A 20,447-nucleotide genomic window follows, 5' to 3' on the forward strand; every position below is an offset into this window, starting at 1 on the left:
GATCTTTTTATGTAGTTGCTCACTTTACAAAAACAAATGCGACTTCTAAATTGGATGGAATGACATGACACGTACGCGCAAAAAAACCCAAAAAAACCCCCAAAAAACGTCACATTGCAGATTCGCACAAACATGAGACGCTGTATGTTTACAGAAGTAAATATGGTCCTGTGTGTAGGTCTCATGATGCATTTGTGGCAATTTCAAGGATTTTGTTCTTGAACTGCCCCCCCCCATACATTTATCACTTCTAAAGCATCTTCTTTTCGCGACGGAGTGTTTTCTGCTCCTTCGTCCGCCGTTGCTTGTCGCACGTCTGTTTTGTTGAATAACACGAAGTGGCGTTTTTCGCCTTTTGATGACATATAGGTAGGATGAGTGTCTAGACTGCACTCACATCGATACATATCCCATTTATATCCACATTCGAAAGATACCTGCGTCTTATTTAAAAAAAAAAATAAAAGTATGTACAACTGTGCAGTGCATAATCCTTTTTTTGAATTAATTGGTGGATTCTTTGGTTCATTTACACATCTGGCACAGAAATAATACAAACTTGATCAGGATTTATAATTCTGAAGTGGACAGTTGCCACTGTAGAGAATAATTTTTGCTCTTATTCGCTCAATGTGGAGAACATCTGACATGAGGAGAAGGTAGAAGTTAAGAAAAAGGGCTTGAAATGTATACAGCCTGACTATGTTAATTACCACTATGGTTGTCTAATTAGAGCAATTCAATTAGATATAAAGACAAATGCACCATCTTGTTGTCTTTAATTACTCCATTTAACACTCGAAATCAGAACTCAATCCCTCCCCTCTACTTGCAACCCCCCCTTCACATTGCTCACTTCTGCCTTTCTCTATTCCACTGAATCGTTTTATTCCTAAAGGCGATGGAGGCAATTTTACAAATGTCAATAGTACACTAAGTTGGCCATGATCTGTAACCTTTGACGCCAGGAAGCGATACCAAATATCCCTGTTTCCTTTCCAGTAAGCAGGATGTCTTATACTTCCATCAACAGCCTAACTCTTGTCTGGCTTCAAGAATGACAAAATAAATTAGACTCATCATTTCATGCTGAATGACATCTGTGTGCTGTCTTGAATACCTGAACATATTAATCATTATGACTAACCACTATTGAAACCAGTCACATAATGAGTTATTGTTAATGGAACTTTAGTTGATGTCTGTTCTTTGAGCTGCTGCGCTAATTGCTTGATTGATTGCATAGAAGCAAAAATTCTTTGTAGTTTAGACATACACAAACTACAGTGGCGTGAAAAAGTATTTGCCCCCTTGACCAGACTTCATTTTGTCATACAGGTTCTATATCAGTGATTTCCTGATTTGAATAGGTCTGGAGAGGTTTTTAAAAAAAAAAAAAAATTTAATTATTTTAAATTGTACAGAATTTGTGCTATTTTACAGTCAATGTGACCTCTATGAACCTGCCTTGAACCGAAGAGTTACTGCAAATAAACAGCTAGAAATCAGTCTTGCCATATCCTATAAACTGCAAACCTCAAGGATAGTGGTCAGTAGTCAGTGATTTGCATCTTATGTTTGGTGGCTTAGCAATATAGCATATTGGATCTGCATGCCTTGAAGTACCAAAACGCATTTGTCCTGCAAATTAATGTTTAGTGGGTTTCTGCAGTAGTGTTGGTCAAACTCAGTGGTGGGAAATAATGAAGTACAAATACTTTATGACTGTACCTAATCAGAGTTTTCTTATCTATTCTTAAGTTTTTGTTTTTCCAAGGACTTCTTACTTTTACTCCCTATATTTGAACACTGATATCTTTCTACTCCTTACTCTTGTCAAAATAGGCTTTCTACTTTGATCAACCTCCGTGAAAGACGACGCGATATAACAAAGACATTAAAAGAGAGAGGTAAAAGTCGAGACCTTGATTGAGTAATTGTGTGGTTGAGATCTTGGGGATTTATGATGTGCAAAAAAATAGGGACAGCAGCAACATGGAGCATTGATGACAATGGAGCAACAGATTCAGAGATGCAAGCTTTTCCCCATCCATGAGCAAATGCATTGTCTAGTGCCAGCCTAAGAGCCACAAGCTTCTGGCATTGGGAAAAAAAATAAAAATAAAAATCTGTTTAGGTAAGGTGTATTTTTTCAGTTGTTATCATTACTTATTTAATATTTTTGGTTAGTTCACAACGTTAGCCGAGCTATGGGAACACGTTGTTTTGCCAATGCTTGCTAGCGCTTAGTCTAAAATAAACACAACTTTACTTTCTTTGTGCCAAATTATTAAAAACGGTATTGTCTCTTCCTAAAACTGGAACAGAGCCATACAGTTTCCCATTCAGTTCGCCAATTCCTCACTGTCATGGGTTGTGTGGTCACAGCTCGCTAAGTTATGAGGTAGCGCTGGGGTAATGGGAGGTTGGGGAAAGTCCAGCTGTGAGAAAGAAGGAAAGGAGGTCAAGTCGCTTCGCGTCGCCAAGTAGGACCTTGCAGGGTTTGCCCCTCGGTGTGAGAGAGAGGCAATGAGAGTCTACGATTGACAGCTAAGGCCTCATTATCTCCTTGTTTCCTATCAGCACAGCTCCCAGTGGAGCAGGTCAGACGGGACAGAGGAACACTTGATGTTTGTCCATTTCTGCTTTTCACTGCTGCTTAACATGTTCCAGTTTTTCATTGATTTTGAGGTAATGCTTTCGTGGTACTGCATTTGTTTGTGTGCACAATCAGAGTTACACTAAAAGGAATGGACCGATTTAACCAAACTTGGGGGAATATAAGGGGGGGTCTACAGTTAGTCAAGGAGAAAAGCCAGGTGAATATCTCTGATCTCGATGCAAATGATCAATCAATCAACGTGTACAATTTGGTGCTCATCCAATTAAGGATTATCCCACTTTGGCAGAGGTTTGTGCTCAAGTGAGTATTATTCCAGTTTGAATCTTTTTTTTTTTTTTTTTATGTGTGGTATTTCCTTATTTGTGCTGAAATCTGTATTTCCACAGAATTTGTACAGGGTTGTGGTTTCATGCCTTAAGCCAATTTGTTACTGTGTTTGTGCATTCCCTCAGATTATGTTTTGCCCCTGGTAATACAAGGTAACCCTTTGTGTTTACATTTGGATTGTTTGTTTCCTGACTAATGTGTCTCCTATAGCGATGTGTCTCCTTTTTTCTAATATTTAACAAGTTCATTTTTGTTCTTACAACTAAAGGGTGCTTGTCAAGTCTGGATATTTGAGGCTGTGTCTTGGTCTGCAGAACACATGGTGTTGATCATAAGGACAGCTCACTCTCCAGTCCTGGCAGTCACCGAGCGACCGGGGGAACAAATCAAGGCGTTCCTGACCCCTAATCCAATGTAAAATTTGGAACAACCGCAAATGCTGCATTTTTTATCATTTTTTTTTTTAGATGAATAAAATGCATGTTATTTTTTGTTTTATGTGCCGGATATTACTGCTTCAAGTCGCTGATGTTTTGTTCCCTTTTGGTATTACAGGCCCTCTGGCCCTAATTCTCATGTCACCCTATCAGGATGGGGGATATTTAGTATTTCTTTCTCACTATTTAAAACAGTTTTGGTGTCTTGATGACATGTCTGTGGAATACTTTTAGTCAAAATACCCCAAGGATCAAGATTTACAGCAAACAGATTATTTTAATTGTCGATGAGGGGCGGTGATCAAATGTTTTCACCCCCCAAAACTGACCGTCACAGATGGAGATGGGGGTCGAAGTGCACCTGTACCCACCTGAGCCCGTTTGGATGCCGCCCCTCCCCAGGTGGATGCCCTGGGAGGTGGAGCTACGGGATTAAATGAGGCATGCCGCTTCAACACTACTACAAAATGTGATTAATAAAAACGAGTCCCCATAAGACAAACACATTTTCACTCGAGGAATGGCACCTCATGCAATACACTTCATGCGCTTGTCAATTTGTGTGTGGATCCACATAGCGGACATGTCACATTCTGAGCGTGTGCCGCCTAGCCGAAGCTAATTCTAATCTGTGCTAACAAAACTCATTTTGAGCTCTGCTTGACGTTTGGCTATGACATACATCGTGTTTAAGGCAGTGTAGCCCAGTCGTAGCTTGAAAGTGGCCGATCTTTGCCCAGCTTAGATAAGAAAGGGTAAAGAAAATATGTGTGTGTGTGTGTGGGGGGGGGGTATTATGTGAATTAATGGCACTTTGAAGTCACAATCTGGCAAAATTTGCAGAATGTCTCGTTCACGGAAACACTTTCGGAAATAGGCGGCTGACAAACTATTTGCTTTGTTGTATAATGTCACATTTGATGAGTGAGTCGGCACTCCAGTGCCTCAACTATTTGTACAGCCAAATAAAAAGTATATTTTCATGAATATTGCCCTAATAAGTAGAAATGATTAGAAAAGATACTGGAACTGTGTCTTCCAAGTGTTTTTAGCAGAAAGATGTTAAACACTTTCGCTTACTCATGTCAGAGAATTTGATTTACAGCCTCGTATGAATGCAGCCAGACGCATGCATTTGCATTATAGCACAATGAAGTGTGATTGCGACAGATTATGTGTGAAGAACAGGATGCTTGTGACTGAACCGCACTCGTCTTTCTCTTCACGCCTGTTGTAGGGGTGAAGCCAAACTAAGGGAGACAGGACCCTCGATAGAGATACAGTATGATGCTACGACGCCACATTAGAATCCTTGGCAGCATTCGTAAAAGCTCCTGTAAACTGGTCCTCTGGGATACGTTGTTTAGAGACTTTTGCATAAGGAGCTGGAGATGTTATTAAAACCTGTAGAAGCTCAGTGTCCAATAGGTTGCCTTTGATCGAGTGTCTCACAGCAGATGGCAGTGCCAGCAGGCCACGATGGTGCCAGAAGGTTACGCAATGGAATGATGCCTCTTAGACCTCACCGGAACACCGCATGACACATACATGTGCAGGGTTACACTTCCCACACGATCCCTTGATACTGCAACGGATACATCTATACTTAATAATTCTGCATTTTATGGAACTTGCTGAAAAAAAACCGTTGCGTCCTTCCATTTCCTTGAAGGTGTTGTGCACAGGACGCTCACAGTGAAGTGGCACCCTGACCCTGCTGTCATGGCCACGCAAACAGATGGAATTGTAGCTTCCCTACGGGCCGGTTCTTCATTTCCGGGTCCTCTCTCGGCACGTGTATGTCTGTCTGTGGGATATGGGTCAGATGGTCAGCTATCTTTATCTAAAGTGTTGCCAAGAAAAGCTCCATTCATTTGGAAACGAAAAGGGTGTTCTCCTCGCTTCTCTCACTTTTTTTTTTTTTTTGTTTTTTTTGTGGTTTTTCCGTCTGAGAATATTTGGGCTGCTATGTGGCTTGCTCTACATTGCGCTCGCAGAACCTTTAGCGTGGCGTCTGCGGTGAAGCTTATGAAAGTGGGTGTGTTTGTGCAGAAGAGCATTAGAAAAGGAACCATTCAGGCCCCGCCAACGACGCCAAGAGGACTTCAATGGAAGCGAGCAAGGTTGAAACGTAAATCAGTTCTTACTTCCCAGCGCCACTCAATCCTCCTCCATGATTATTCCTAAGAATGAGCCCATGCCAGCTAGCTTTTCAACACCATCAGGAGACATTATTGTTGTTTTAAATGCCAGTGGGCAGTATTTAGCAGGAGCCTATAAATGATTCCTCACCTAGCATACAGTGATCCATTCACATTAGTTAATTCCCTCTTTGAATTTGGACATATTTTGTGTTTGTATGCTCAGGTGCATTCATTAGTGGATTCCAAAACAACTCTTAGGGATGACCTGGAATCTATAATATTTAATGCATGACTCTCTTCAAAGCAATTTTTCACAAACCTATTGTACCATTTTGCTTCCAAAGTAAGGTCATGCTTGCTTTTTTTTTAACTAATGTGCTCCACATTGGCCAATCAGAGCAAAAGTAACGAATGTGCAACTTGTTAATGAATGAATACAGTAATCACATGCTTCTGTAAAACAGACTTCGTGCCATGTAGCTGTTTCATTTATTTAGGTTATTTGTGTAACCTGTTGCGTCTCTACTTTCGTTGAGAGATTCTTCACATGAAGGTGAATGGATTTGTGTAAATATGATTTCTTCCATCGTGTTATGTGCTGGCTGGTGTTTTATGCCATAATATTACTCCTGGTGGTGTTGAAGAAATCTCAAGGCCCATCAATACTTGAGCATCGGCATGGTTGTGTATGTCTGTAATGAGGCATACCACATTGATTAGTCAATATTACATGCTGGCTTAGAGCCACTGGTTCTGCTCTCTGCTGTGTTCAAATATAAAATGACACCTGTACAGCTGACCAGCACGTATCTTGATAATTGTACTCGTTTTCCATTAAAAGAGACAGCTCCCAGGTCTTTGGCAGTCCGTGGTCAATAAATAAGAAGTTACTCATCAGCTACTGAGTTTTTTCACTGAGTACTTAGTTACTTAGGAGGCTTACCTTTTTACTTTTACTTGAGTCTTATTTTTCTAAAATAACAATATTCTTACTTGAGTAAATAAGTGGCTACTCTACCCACCTTTGTAAATTATGGATGTAAGGAATGAATGGCCATGCATGCACGCACGCACGCACGAACGCACTCACGCATGCACACACACGCACACACCTTGCCTCTGTGTTGTATGAGAGTGTTGGCTCCCGTTCTTCCATTATGGCTCCTCATTCCCTTTGGCCAAGTGAGCAGTAGTCAAAAATAAAAGTATGGATGAGAATGAGAAAAGCAACCATCAAAGGTGTGTGTGTGTGTGTGTGTGTGAACGAATAGTACCCGCACAAGTAATTGGATTTGATCAGATTGGCTCATTTGATCGGCTGCAAGTGTGACATGAGTGTCGATGAGGGTATGTGTAAATAATTTAGTTCTTGCATTTGTATTGATCAGGTTGCGCCGCACTGCACAGGCATCACCACCTTTTCAGACCTTTAGCCCCCACTCTCATTTTGTTGCCCAAATCCGTAACCTTGTGCTCCCAACTGCCCTTATGCTTCCACCTCAAACGGAGCAGGTAGTCTGCTAAGAGAGAAAGTGCAGAAGGGAGCTTTTTTTTGGCCATGATTTCTCAAATGGGAAATGGAGAGAAACTGCAGGCGGATCCTTTGTATGTGTGTGAGTAACACTCAGTCTATGTGTCTATGGAGAGTAATGGAGTATGTGTAACCTTGACGATGCAGGTCAATGGAAATATGGAGATAAGCGAATTGTGTGTACGGAGGCTGGTGAAGCCAGGGCTGACATAGTGCATTAAATATATTCCACCACTCCATTGAATACAACATAACATGGCCTTGGATCAATGAATGTAATGTAAACACAGCCAGTGTGTCTCAGTGCACTGTGGATTGCATCTGTTGAATAGATAAAGTGCTCCGGGATGCAAAAATAGCACAAAAAAACAAACATGTATTCACAGTGGAAACACTGAAATTGCTGATATGAATGAGAAAGCCGTTTCCCCTCATTTAGTGCATATAGTGCTGTTGAATATAATGCTGCTGTTGCCAAGCAAAATACATCGTACTGCACCTGTCTTTGTGCTCTTCATTTTAACAGTTAGTCTTCCATCATTCTGACCAGATTGTGAGAGATTTTATGACGAGTGTCAGCAAAGTCCAGGATTGGTGTCACAAAATATATATTAGTTTTCTAAGCTTTGATATGAAGAAACGATGAGGTGAACTCTGCTCTTAAAATAGGTCATAGCACATGAGATATGCACAAAAACAGGACACGCTCATCCAGGCACACTTACACAAACATTAGGTGCCTTGCGTGTATCATAAGACTCAATGGAGTCACCCAGACAGGCATGCAGGGTGTGAGACTGGGCCACACAGTCTGCTCTGCCTAGAATCCCACATAAAAACACAGCAAGCCCCAGAAGAAGAAGCGCCGAAACCAAACTCACATGTTGCCATTTAATACTAAAAACACATCAACACCGCGGGTGTCACTGCATTTTCGTATTCCCCGAAATGCAGAGGCCGATTCCAGGGTCAATCACTGCCAACTGCAGGTTATTTTTTCACTCCTTCTTGAGTAAAGTGTATTTTTGGGGAGTGGGTTCTTCTTGAGGCCAGACGTCTCCCCCGTGTTCGCCTCTGTCTGGCTGGAAGCCGTCCAGAGGCGAAGCTGCCGGCTCTGTGGTCCCGTCACTCAGGGTCTTTGTTTACAGGGTGGATCAATAGTTAAGTTGCAGTGGGTTATACTAAACTGTAGATCTCAACTGCAGAATAATAGAACTCTGGCAGATTTCTGCCCTGATGCTGTTTGAGGTGACCTGAAATGAATGCAGACCTAACTCGACTGTCAGGGTCACAGCTAATTAGCTTATCAGGGTTGTTGCTGTCTGGCTGTGATCAAAGCACAGGGATTTTTTTTATTAATTTATGTTGTTGTCTTGTTTCAAGAAATCCAAGTGTTTTTTTTTTCTGTCTATGTTTCCCCACACACAGTACATTTTTGTTCAGTTCGACTGGGTGTGCAAGTTGGATGACCATAGCTGCGTTGGGTTCGTAGAGTTCGACACAGCATAACCAACCAATTAAATCAACAAAAAGGATGCCTATGAAAAAGGAAAACAATAGATGACATCCATTTTTTCAATTGACATTCTGACTTTTTACAGCTCCAATTAGGAAGTCGCACAGAAGTGACAATTCTTTGTTGACCAATAATTAGACTGTGTTATGTCGAGCTAGTCCCTTGAAGTACCAAACCACTACAAATGTTTTTTTTTTCCCCAAAGGAAAGGGTTTTAAAACGTTGAACCGAAGGATAGAAACACAAAATAAATCTACGATCAAATGGAATCTTACTGTACTGCTTGATGGACTATTAGGGCAATTGTGAGTGTGTACTCTTTTATAGCCGCTGTCATATTTATTTTTCCACACCGAAGCATGCAGGTTATTTTATACACTTGACATTTCACCTTGTTAACATGTCTGCTCATTAGCAGCAGGATCCACAACTTGTGGTCAGTAAACATTGAACACTAGCCATCCTCACGTGTATGTCACACATCTAATTATCTATGTAATCGGTTCACAAAGTCTGAGGCATGGTGTTTTATCAGTCCAATATCAATGATCAATTGGAATTTCTAATGAAAATAAATAATGAAATGATCTTCTCTCCCCAGTGACCATCTCTACCAGTGTGTCCTTCGATGGTCTGCTGGTGACTGGCCTCTACACCTCCACACCCGTCCAGTCTGCTCCCATCCCCGCTCCGGCTGCTTTTGGCTTTGGTAAGTCTGAGATGTAACCCTCAGTGTGACGTCCTCATCAGTGCTTTGAGGACCAGCATAAGCTCTTCATTGCATGACCAACTGAGTAGACCCTCACTGCTGACTGGAATGATGACGTTTCACAGGGCGCATGACCCAGCTCAGTGATCCACATCCGTTCCCAGAGTGACTAGAAGACCACTTCCCCACTTCTGTTTTGACAGGCTATGATAGATGAAGAGTAGGAATGCCAGAGGATTTTTATGTCTTCTGGGAGAAGAAAGGCTCAAGACTGAACAAGAATACTGGACTTTTGAGAAAAGAAGCCCGGTGTGCTAGCGGTTAGCCTGTCTGTCTCACAGTTTTGATGTTCAAGGTTCGAGTCTCTTGCCTTCCTGTGTGAAGTTCACGTTTTCTCTGCACTTGTGTGGGTCTTTGTCCCACATTCCAAAAACATGCATTTTAACTTAATTGAAGACTCCAACCGGACCAGACCAGCAGTGAGGGATGCTGTTAAGCTGAAGAAGGAGTCCGATCAGGCCTTTTTGACCTGTGGGACTCCTGAGGCAAATGATGGGTACCGGCTGGCCAAGCAGAATGCAGCTTTGGTGGTCACTGAAGCAAAAACTCGGGCGTGGGAGGAGTTCGGTGAGGCCATGGAGAACGACTTCCGGACGGCTTCAAGGAAATTCTGGTACAGCATCTGGTGTCTGAAGAGGGGGAAGCAGTGCACCATCAACACTGTGCAATGTGGGGATGGGGCGCTGCTGACCTTGACTCGGCACATTGTATTTCGGTGGGGAGAATACTTCGAAGACCTCCTCAATTCCACCGACACGCCTTCCCATGAGGAAGCAGAGTCTGCGGTCTGTGAGGCTCTCCTATGTCTGGGGTTGAGGTCACTGATGTGGTTAAAAAGCTCTTCAGTGGCAAGGCCCCGGGGGTGCATGAGATTTGTCCGGAGTTCCTAAAGGCTCTGGGTGTTGTGGAGCTGCCCTGGTTGACATGCCTCTGCAACATCACGTGGACATCGGGGACACTGCCTCTGGATTGGCAGACCGGGATGGTGGTCCCTGTTTTTAAGAAGGCTGACCGGAGGGTTTATTCCAACTACAGGGGATCACACTCCTCAGCCTCCCTGGTAAGGTCTATTCAGGGGTGCTGGAGAGGAGGGACAGTCGGGAAGTCAAATCTCAGATTCAGGAGGAGCAGTGTGGTTTTTGTCCTGGCGATGGAACAGTGGACCAGCTCTACACCCTCGGCAGGGTCCTCAAGCTTGCATGGGAGTTCGCCCAACCAGTCTATATGTGTTTTGTGGACTTGGAGAAGGCGTTCGACTGTGTCCCTCAGGAAGTCCTGTGGAGTGTGCTTCGGGACTATGGGGTACCAAACCCCCTCATAAAGGCGGTTTGGTACCTTTATATCCAGTGTCAGAGTTTGGTCCCCATTGCTGGCAGTAAGTCAGATTTGTTTCTGGTGAGGGTTGGACTCTGCCAAGGCTGCTCTTTGTCACCGATTCTGTTCATAACTTTTATGGAGAGAATTTCTAGGTGCAGCGAAGGTGTAGAAGGGGTCCGGTTTGGTGGCCTCAGTATTTGCATCTTTGCTTTTTGCAGATGATGTGGTTCTGTTGGCTTCATCAAGCTGTAATCTCCAGCTCTCACTGGAGCGGCTCGCAGCCGAGTGTGAAGCAGTTGGGATGAAAATCAGCACCCAGAATCTAAAACCATGGTTGTTAGTCGGAAAAGGGTGGACTGCCCTCTCCAGGTCGGGGATGAGATCCTGTCCCATGGGAAGGAGGTTAAGTATCTTGAGGTCTTGTGTACGAGTGGGAGAAGAATGGAACGGGAGATTGACAGGTGGATTAGTGCAGCGTCTGCAGTGACGCAGACTTTGTATCGGTCCGTTGTGGTGAAGAAGGAGCTAAGGCGAACCTCCCATTTTACCGGTAGATCTACGTTCCTACCCTCACCTACCCATTGAGAGGAGCCAGATGAGGTGGCTCGGGCATCTGATTAGGATGCCTCCTAGACACCCTCCCTGGTTAGGTGTTCCAGGCATGTCCCACCGGGAGGAGACCCTGGGGACAACCCGGCTGGCCTGGGAACATCTCGGGATCCTCCCGGAAGAGCTGGATGAAGTGGCTGGAGAGTGGGAAGTCTGGGCTTCCCTGCTAATGCTGCTGCCCCTGTGACCCAACCTTGGACAAGTGGAAGAAAATGGATGGATGGATGGATGGATTGATGGATGGATGGATGGATGGATAGATGAAGACTCCTTAATGTCCAAAGGTGTGAATGTGAGTTGTTTGTAAAAATGTGCTTTGCGATTGGCAGAGAAAGTAAGCAGAGATAGGCTAATTAGGACTAATGTTGTCGAAAATGGATAGATTGTTGAGAATGCAAATTTGAAAATCAGGTGCATCTGACTGTGCCGCTGTCAAAACGCTCATCTCGATCACATGATCGTGAAAAGAAAGCCCTGAAGCTAGCAAAAATGACGAAAAAAACCAAATATGTTTGGAGAGCTTCTTTGAAAAGGGGAACAGATAAAAGAAACAAGGGAATGACTCCCCGTAATTACAACAACTATATTCAGCGTAATGGTGAGTTGTGTATTTAATGATTTTGTTTGTTTCTATGCTTGAGCGTCACACTACATCTGTCCGTGAAACTGGTTTGTGGTTAGAGACTGCTGTGATGTCACAAATCATATTGTCTGTTAGAATTTATGTACAAAAATATTCGTCATTAGGACAGAGAGAAGTCAGCACTCTAGTTTGAGTCAGTTGAGGTCAGGAATCTAAAATTCTTCCAGACCATACTCATCCTAACATGCCTTTTATGGGCCTTGTTTTTGCACACTGGGATCCATTCGTACTGGAAAAGAAAAGACCTTTCCCCAAACTGTTCACTGAAAAATAAGAGCCTCAGAATTGTCCAAAATGCCTCGGTGAGATGCAAAATTAAAAAGTCAGAACTAAGGGCTCTCGACCAACCTTTGCTCACTTGATTGAAGAGCTATTTTGTTCTTGGTCAACAGATAGTCTGACTTTCATGCAGCCGGCCTGGTCCATCTGTATTCCATGTCAATACTAGTGCAGGGTGTAGTCTGCCTTGATCCTGAAGTCAACTGGGAAATTATTACTTGATTTTAGATTACGTGTAGTGCTACATGTTCACTTCATATAATACTAATATAATATAATAGAGTGTCCTACATCTAGTCTTGGGTATAAATGTAGTTTAAGGGTCATTTTCTTATAATTATATTTCTAATTTGGACATTTCTTTTAATGTTGCTTTGGTTTTACAGTATATGCTTGAAGTCCTATTTTCCAAATGTTTTTGGTGATATAGAGTAAAATTTTAGGACAGTAGTAAATATATACACTAATTTGATGGCAGTGTCACGCTAATGTAATCTGAACCAAATTTCTTATACAGGTATGAGAAAAAAACATAAACGAAGAACATTTTTATTTATGAAGAACATCTTTCTTCAATAATCAAACAAAAGCAGTGAGCTTGAATGCTAAGCTTGACTGATTAGTGTTTAAATTTTAAAGCAGTGTACTTTGAACAGCTGACAAAAGAATTATGTAATTTATCCATGCAAACTTTTGTAGAAACACATAGATTAAAGAACACCCATCCTTTAAAACGTTTGAAGTTCTCCATCTATCGTATCCCAATTTAAAATCTACCACAGCTTTGTTGATAGAACCCTTTGACAGAGCAGATGGTGATGGCCCACTGAAATACACTTCTTGCATAATGGAAAAGAAAAAAGTGCATAATGGTAAAACATAAACAGCTTCATAGCAAACATGTGAGTTGCACAATTGACTCAATTTCTCCTCTTAGAAACACTTCATACGTTTTCAATGATAACTTCCAGTAATTCAAATACTCAATTCAGTCAAATTAATTGATTTTCCAAAAGAAAATTCAGTGGGGTTAGGTTATGGATTTACCGTTACTCATCAAATGATATGAAAATAAGCCTTAAATGTATTTAAACAGCCAGTTGAAGCCCACCTTGACCTTATTTGTGGACAAACAAAAAGGATGATTAAAGTCTGTCAAGTGTGAACAGATGGAGCCCTTGTGTGCAGTGGGGGTTTCTTGCGGCAATGACCAACCAACAATGAAGAAGTCCTTGGAGAAGAGACCTCCTGGCCCAGAATCGATGCCCGGTGGGCTCACTTTATCCAGCGGCTGACTTTTACATGCCTATTTCTCGCCGGCCATTTTTTTCTGGAGATGCATTGTGAAACCGTTAGTTCACGCAGTAATTAAAAAAAAAAAGTTTCACCGGGCAGAATGATGGCCATTGGGCAAAATTGGGCAACAGGCGAAAAAGCTATGTTTTCTAAAGGCCTGTTACAAATTTTATAATCTATTATATTATACGGCACGGTGACAACTGGTTAAAGCGTCTGCATCACAGTTCTGAGGACCGGGGTTCAACCCCCGGCCCCGCCTATGTGAGGTTTGCACGTTCTCCCCGTGCCTGCGTGGGTTTTCTCCGGGCACTCCGGTTTTCCTCCCACATCCCAAAACCATGCGAGGTAGGTTAATTAATTGACAACTCTAAATTGCCCATAGGTGTGAATGTGAGTGCGAATGGTTGTTCGTTTATATGTGCCCTGCGATTGGCTGGCAACCACTTCAGGGTGTACCCCGCCTCCTGCCCGATGATAATTGGGATAGGCTCCAGCACTCCCGCGAGCCTTGCGAGGATAAGCGGCTCAGAAAATGGATGGATGGTCTTATACATCCAATTGTCTTTTGTTGTGGCTCAACATTGAAATCCCTTTGATCAAATTTAATGGTCTAGTCACAGACTTTCCTCAAAAATTTTATGCTTTCCTTTCATAAATATGGGAATGCAATTGTATTAAAATGTACAAAATAGTGACATTTTTTCTTGCCTGGTCTGTCGTTGAGCACCCCTAAATCTCTGATCCAAGAATTGCCCCTGACTATTTCTACTTTCTTCTATTGTGTTGTGTATGAGTGAGATATGGATGCCTAAATAAAAGTATTGAATTTGAATATTGTCTTTTCAAAGTGTGTTTATATCAGGATAAATGAGCATTGTAGTTGTGTACCGTATGTCTTTCAAAGAAATTCAATTGAAAACACAAGATGGTGCACCCCAGGTGTCCTTTTCTTTTGCCCCTCCACTCCCATTTTTTCCCACAATGTGTCTTATTCCCACAATGTGTCTTATTCCCTTTTTTTTGCTGACAATTGGTTGTTTGTTTGTATGTGCCCTGCGATTGGCTGGCAACCAGTTCAGGGTGTACCCCGCCTCCTGCCGGAAGATAGCTGGGATAGGCTCCTGCACTCTCGCGACCCTTGTGAGGAGAAGCGGCTCAGAAAATGGATGGAGGAATGGATGGATATTACATTACATGGAGGGGGGATTCGACAGTGTTCAATTTGGCTGGCTGTCACTTCTGTAACAAAAGACAGCTTTCCCATAAACAAAGCTTCATCATTTTAGAAAGAAACAAGATGTGGAATACTACTATCATGATTTGCATCGTTGTTGTGACAAGTATTAAAGGATCTGAGGGGCCTGAAAGGTCACGCAAATCAAAGAGGGAATTTTACAATCCTGGTCTTTAGTGTCTAGCGTCTCCTAAAGGTGTGGCTCTAATCCCTTTTAATGGAGGCATGCGAGGGACATGCACACAGAATTCATTAGAGAAATGCACATCCACACTCCAGCTGTGTCCAGCTGCTCAAGCGGTAACTAGCAAGGGAGCATGTGGCTGAAAGATGTATCGGTGCAGGAAGCTACATGAACCTTTGGATACAAAGGCTGAAGCATCTTTACACTGGCACCATTTAGAGTTCTATGTCCATCTGTTTTTAAGGCCTGATTATTACATGGTAAAAGTAAATACCTTACAGACTTCACTGCTGTTGCCCTATACAAATGCCTTCATGGCCAAGCACCCTCTACCCTCTATCCTCTATCTCTCAGACCTAATTACCCCTAACTGCGCCCTTCCCTCACAAGACATTAGCTACCTCACTTTCCCACGTATTCATAAAAACAACATTGGGGAGCCAGGCGTTTTCTTATCGTGCTCCTTACCTCTGGAATCAACTTCCGCCTAGTGATAGAAATGCTCCTTCAATCCAGCTCTTTAAAACTAGACTGAAAACACATCTCTTCCCAAATGATTTTGACTTCGAAAGAGGGTCTTGGTAACTGGGCCCACCTCGTTATTTGTGGTTTCACCCAAAATCTATTTCTTTCCTGTGATGCTTAATATATTCTATTTGTAAACTGTTCATGCTTACTGTTGTTGATGTATCTGTGTGTAATTGATTTTAACATTGTTAAGTGCATTGGGACGCCTCGGTGTGATTTTGCACTATAAAAAAACAAAAAACAAACAATAAACTTGAAACTTGAAGACGGGCAGTCTTCAAGTTTCAAGTTTATTGACCTTCTACTAACAACCCAGGCTAAACTTAGCATAACAAGATCTAAGTTAGGTATCACTTCAACAATATTTCCTTGACACAATTACTACTTTCCTATTAGTCAGGGCTTTGCTTTTTGTCTTTGTTTTATGTTGTATGGTGTTTTTATGTACTGTAGACCACAATGTGCTTTTTTTCTGTGCTATCACCAAATAAAATCAATCAATCAGTCAATCAATCAATCAATTAGACCACAAGCTAATTGAGACCTAACAAAAAGCGTATCTGCGCCCAGACGCGATTAATCAAAAACTGAATTCCACACAATCAAGTGAGAATCTTTCATTTTACCCATTACGACCAGTAACGGTATTTGCTCTTTTAATGCAGCTGGCTCTGGCACAATTCGCCCTGTGCTGGATTGGTCGAATGCATCCATTTTTACATTGTTTATTTTTTTTATTTTTTAGCGCTTGTACTCATTAGGGTTCGCGGGTAAGCTATAGCCTATCCCAGCTGACTTTGGGCAAAAGGCACCCTGGACTCGTTGGCACTTGGCAGCCAATTGCAGTGACTTGTGGAATATAGTTAAAGTAAAAATATCAAATATAATTACCAAATTAAGAAGTAGATAGCACGGTAGGTAGCGGTTAGCAAGCATGCCTCAGAGCCGAGAGGTTTTCACCGCCCTTGTGTGGGTTTTCTACTGATTTGAGGGCTTCTTCCCACATTGGAAAAACATACATACTAGGTTCATTGAAGACTCTAAATTGTTCATAGGTGTGAATGTGAGTCCGGATGGTTGCTTGCTTATATGTGCCCAGGCTGTACCACACTTGTCGCCCGAAGTCAGCCGGGAGAGGCTCCAGTTCGTCTGCCATCCTAATGAGAATGAGTGCCATAAAAAAAGGATTGGATGAAATTAATAAGTGGTCGTATCAGGAAACGTAGTCAAATTCCCCTTTTTTACTGATGCCCAATATAAACACATTTCAGTGTGTTACAGTGTAGTTCTAAACAACTACAAACAACAACCACAATAATAAACAAATTGTTAGTGTTAAAGGTACAGTATTTCTAATGCTGCTCTTTGATTGCCTCTCATTCGATTATTGTACACTGCCAGTTGAAAGTTTGGATACACTTTCTCATGCTACTGAATGAAAAACTGTGTTCAAATGCTTGACTGGTGATCTAGGTGTACCTAATATTGTGGCCAGTGAGTGTAGGGTGCATGGTAAACAAGGAGAGCAGGATGGATGTTTAAACAGACAAGAAAGTGTGTGTGGAAGTTTGTGTTTAGTGGTCGGTGCGGTCAGACGGGCCTGTAAGAGATCATTCCCCAGTCTGCTGTGTCACTGGTAGTCAAACTCATAAAACCAGCATAGCGTGTTGCACTGCTCTTTTTCTGTGTGCCTTTTATGTGTTTTATTGGCGGGTGGTGGGGGTCTATCACATCAAATGGTAGAGAGACACACATCCAGACGTCACAGCGTGGAGACAATGAAGGGAACATTTACTGGCTTTCTTTCGTTCTGAATAACACGGCACTTCACACTGCATTTGTAATAAAAGTGTGAGGCTTTGGGTGGTGGTGGTGGGGGGGGGGGGGGGCGGTGCATCATGCAGCTATGCTGCATCTTTAGAACTCAACACCCACTCGTTGTCAAATTAGCTAAATGGAGCAATTGACAGGGTAATGTGAACAATGTCACATTTGCTGCTTAGAGCCAAGAGATTCACCACAAGTTGCCGGGTGGCTCACCACAGACCTTATAGGCTGGTGTTATTACTCAGCTATGACGAGTGTGGAATCAGTCAAGCTGGCGATAAAAACATTGTTTGTGCCAGACATGCTTAAGAAAGAAGCGGTGTAGAATGACTTTGTTTTTTTAAATATGCTACCTCATAAAACTGTCTGACACAGCAGTGGAACTCTATCACTGTGCCAGGGTCGCAGTGTGGTATTTTGGTCATCTTACATTCACAACATGCACTTGTTATGTGGGTTAGTGTGTAAAGAGGTTCATTTTGGTCTTTTCTATTGAGTAGCGGAGACACTGTCTCGAGAGCAACTTCAGTGCGGCCTGAATTCCGACTGCGTCATGTTTTTCCCATTTTGACATATTTATTTCATTTAGAGCTCTTTGTTTTCATTCCAGTTTTTTGACTTTCCCGAAAGGAAATAACGCAGTCTTCAAAGTGCTATCCTCTTGGGATTTCAATGAAGGACAACAGAAAATTGGTATGTCTTTGTTTCTTTTGTTTTTGTGATTTTACACAACAACAGTTAGCTGTAGTGTTATACTGCAATGATGAGGTGATTCATCCCAAGAGGCAGGAACCTTGATGTTAAAAAAATGTCTCATGATCCAATCGCTCCTATAATGGCCAAATGTTTTCTATCACATTTAAAAAGAGTGCATATCCCTTCGAAACATTAAAATGATGGGGTTGAACAAAAGTCTTTCGTGGAGAAAGCCCTGAAATTGATGAGCAGAAAAGACAAGCGAAGTAGTGAGATTAAAGGAAAGGCAATGAGTGCAGAGCGGGACAAAGTGTGCATGAAATTTGGCAAATGGCGAGTAATGATAGGAAGCGCGTCGGAGGGCAAGGAAGGAGAGGAGACGGAAGCATGATGGGATGGCGTTCCATCACAGCCGGTGTCTGGGTGGCTGATTGGTGTTGCCTCGCTGATGCTAAGCTTCTGAGAACACTGTCATTGATGGATGGCTCAGTCACAGGGTGATGTTTATTTTGTCGTTAATTTGCATATTTGTGCGCATTTGTGGCTCTGCTCTCTTTAGCCAGGGAGGGCCTCTCCTCATCTCAGTATGATGGACCTGGCTGACTGACAAACTGACAGTTTAGTGACAGGGACATCCAGCCCCCTGTCTGTCCTCATGACGTATGGCCTCCTGCTAACACACGAGTTATTAGAGATGAATTTTGGCTGCACCTTGACCTGTGGAGGAGGGGACAGCTAGGGTGTGTGTGGTCAGTCTGCATGAAAACACGCAGAGAAACATAGACATACCTCGGATTAGTGGCCTTGATTACTTATTACAGCGAGGTTTACATTTCAACTCATTAACACACACATAAACTTATTAAAACTTAAAACTCCTCAGCAGTTATGTCAAGAAATGGGTGACTATCATGTAACATCATTTTGAGGAAATGAAAAGAAGCCTCTCGTTCACACGTTTCTCCCAATAAGAGACACAATGTGTTTGCTTCAAGCTGTTTGCCGCGCCCAGTTGAAGTTTACAGTAAACAGATGCGTGAAACTGAATAGAATTAAACATTGTATGTTTAACCACCAAGATGTTCAACAAACCATGTCATTTTGTCAAATGAATGCCAACATATAATGCGAAACACGGTCGGCGGGTTAATGGAAATCAGCAAAGGTGTTATGGTAATTATAAACCTTCGAACAATCGCTACTTTAACGCACATGGAGCGGCACACAGAGCATATGTGGTATCTTAGCTTAGCTTAGTAGGGGATTTGCTCTTGCTTTTAATTATGCTACAAGTAGTCAGTGTTGCCTAGCATATTGCAGTACAACATGGTATTAGAATTAAAGCACGCAACTCTAAATTTGGACTCGTACACTGCAAAATCCCCCAGAAAACGGTTGCTTAAAACGCTGCGATATAGCAGCTGGGCGAAAAATGAACCGCAATGTAGCGGGGATTGACTGTACATGCAATCGCGTTTTTAAATTGTGAATTCCGCCGTCATCCATCTTGTGACAGAAGGTCGGCTGTCTTCGCCCTCCCACCACCGAGTCTGATTGAATGTCGACTGATGAGCGATAGCAGCACACCGTGTCGCTGTTTACGCAAACGCACTCACACTGGTGAACAAAGCCACTACCTATTCTCACACGCATCTCCAAGAGGCCCCAGCGAGCGCAAGTGTGTTTCCTCATACCCAACACACCACCCCTACTAATACACCTTTCATCATCTAGCTCCCTGTTGAGTGTGTGTGTGCAGGGGAAAGAGGAATGCTATAGTGAAAGGGTGGTGCACGGCGAGGAGAAGGGGCGAGGGAAGGCATTCCCATGGGGGAGAGAAGCTGTCAGTCCCTGGGAGACTTCAAACACGTTGCCTCCCTGTGATCAGCCCGCTTCCTGGTTCTCTGCTGACAGCTCCCTGACTGCGCCACTTACGCTTCTTCATACACACACACATACACACTCACTACCACTGACTTATCTATTCATTCCACAACACGTTCTCGCATTCAGGATGCACACATCTGCGCTGACATCCTTCATTACAATAACCTTGAACGCCGACACACGTTCGCAACTCTTGAGAGTCCCAAACTGTTGATGCTTCACTAGGAGTTGAAGAGCAGCAAGTTGGCGCTGGCAGTAGCAGCGGCAGCAGCAGCAGAGGTGGTGAGGATGTTAATCATGATGATGATGATGACTTATCTAAGCCATTACTCCTTCCCCGCTCAGGGTTGCGACGTTCCGAGGCGCACGGCTCCTCATGATGGATTAATTAGTGCAGAAGATGAAATGAGTTGTCAGGGGCAGGGGTTATTTGTGCTCTCTGAGGCACAAACTTGGGAGTGGAGATTGACTGGGACAGTTTGTTGGAATTCTTGCCGCATTTCTGCCCCAGCCCAAATGAGTCTCCTTTCCGTCTCCTCCGCAATGACAAGAGACTGATAACAGGTGGCTAAACATTCGGCTACTTTCCTTAGCCCC

General features: G+C 42.8%; 1 protein-coding gene across 2 annotated transcripts in view; it reads left to right on the forward strand.

The window, feature by feature from the left end:
• Positions 1-20,447, forward strand: part of reln (reelin) — a 99,477-nt gene that overhangs the window by 10,101 nt on the left and 68,929 nt on the right. For both annotated transcript variants that reach the window (XM_061774850.1, XM_061774851.1), the window contains exon 2: positions 9,180-9,287. In XM_061774850.1, coding sequence (XP_061630834.1) covers positions 9,180-9,287 — 108 coding nt within the window. The remainder of the gene's footprint in view (positions 1-9,179; positions 9,288-20,447) is intronic.

Source organism: Phyllopteryx taeniolatus, chromosome 5, assembly GCF_024500385.1.
Source record: "Phyllopteryx taeniolatus isolate TA_2022b chromosome 5, UOR_Ptae_1.2, whole genome shotgun sequence".
NCBI classification, from domain to species: Eukaryota; Metazoa; Chordata; class Actinopteri; order Syngnathiformes; family Syngnathidae; genus Phyllopteryx; species Phyllopteryx taeniolatus.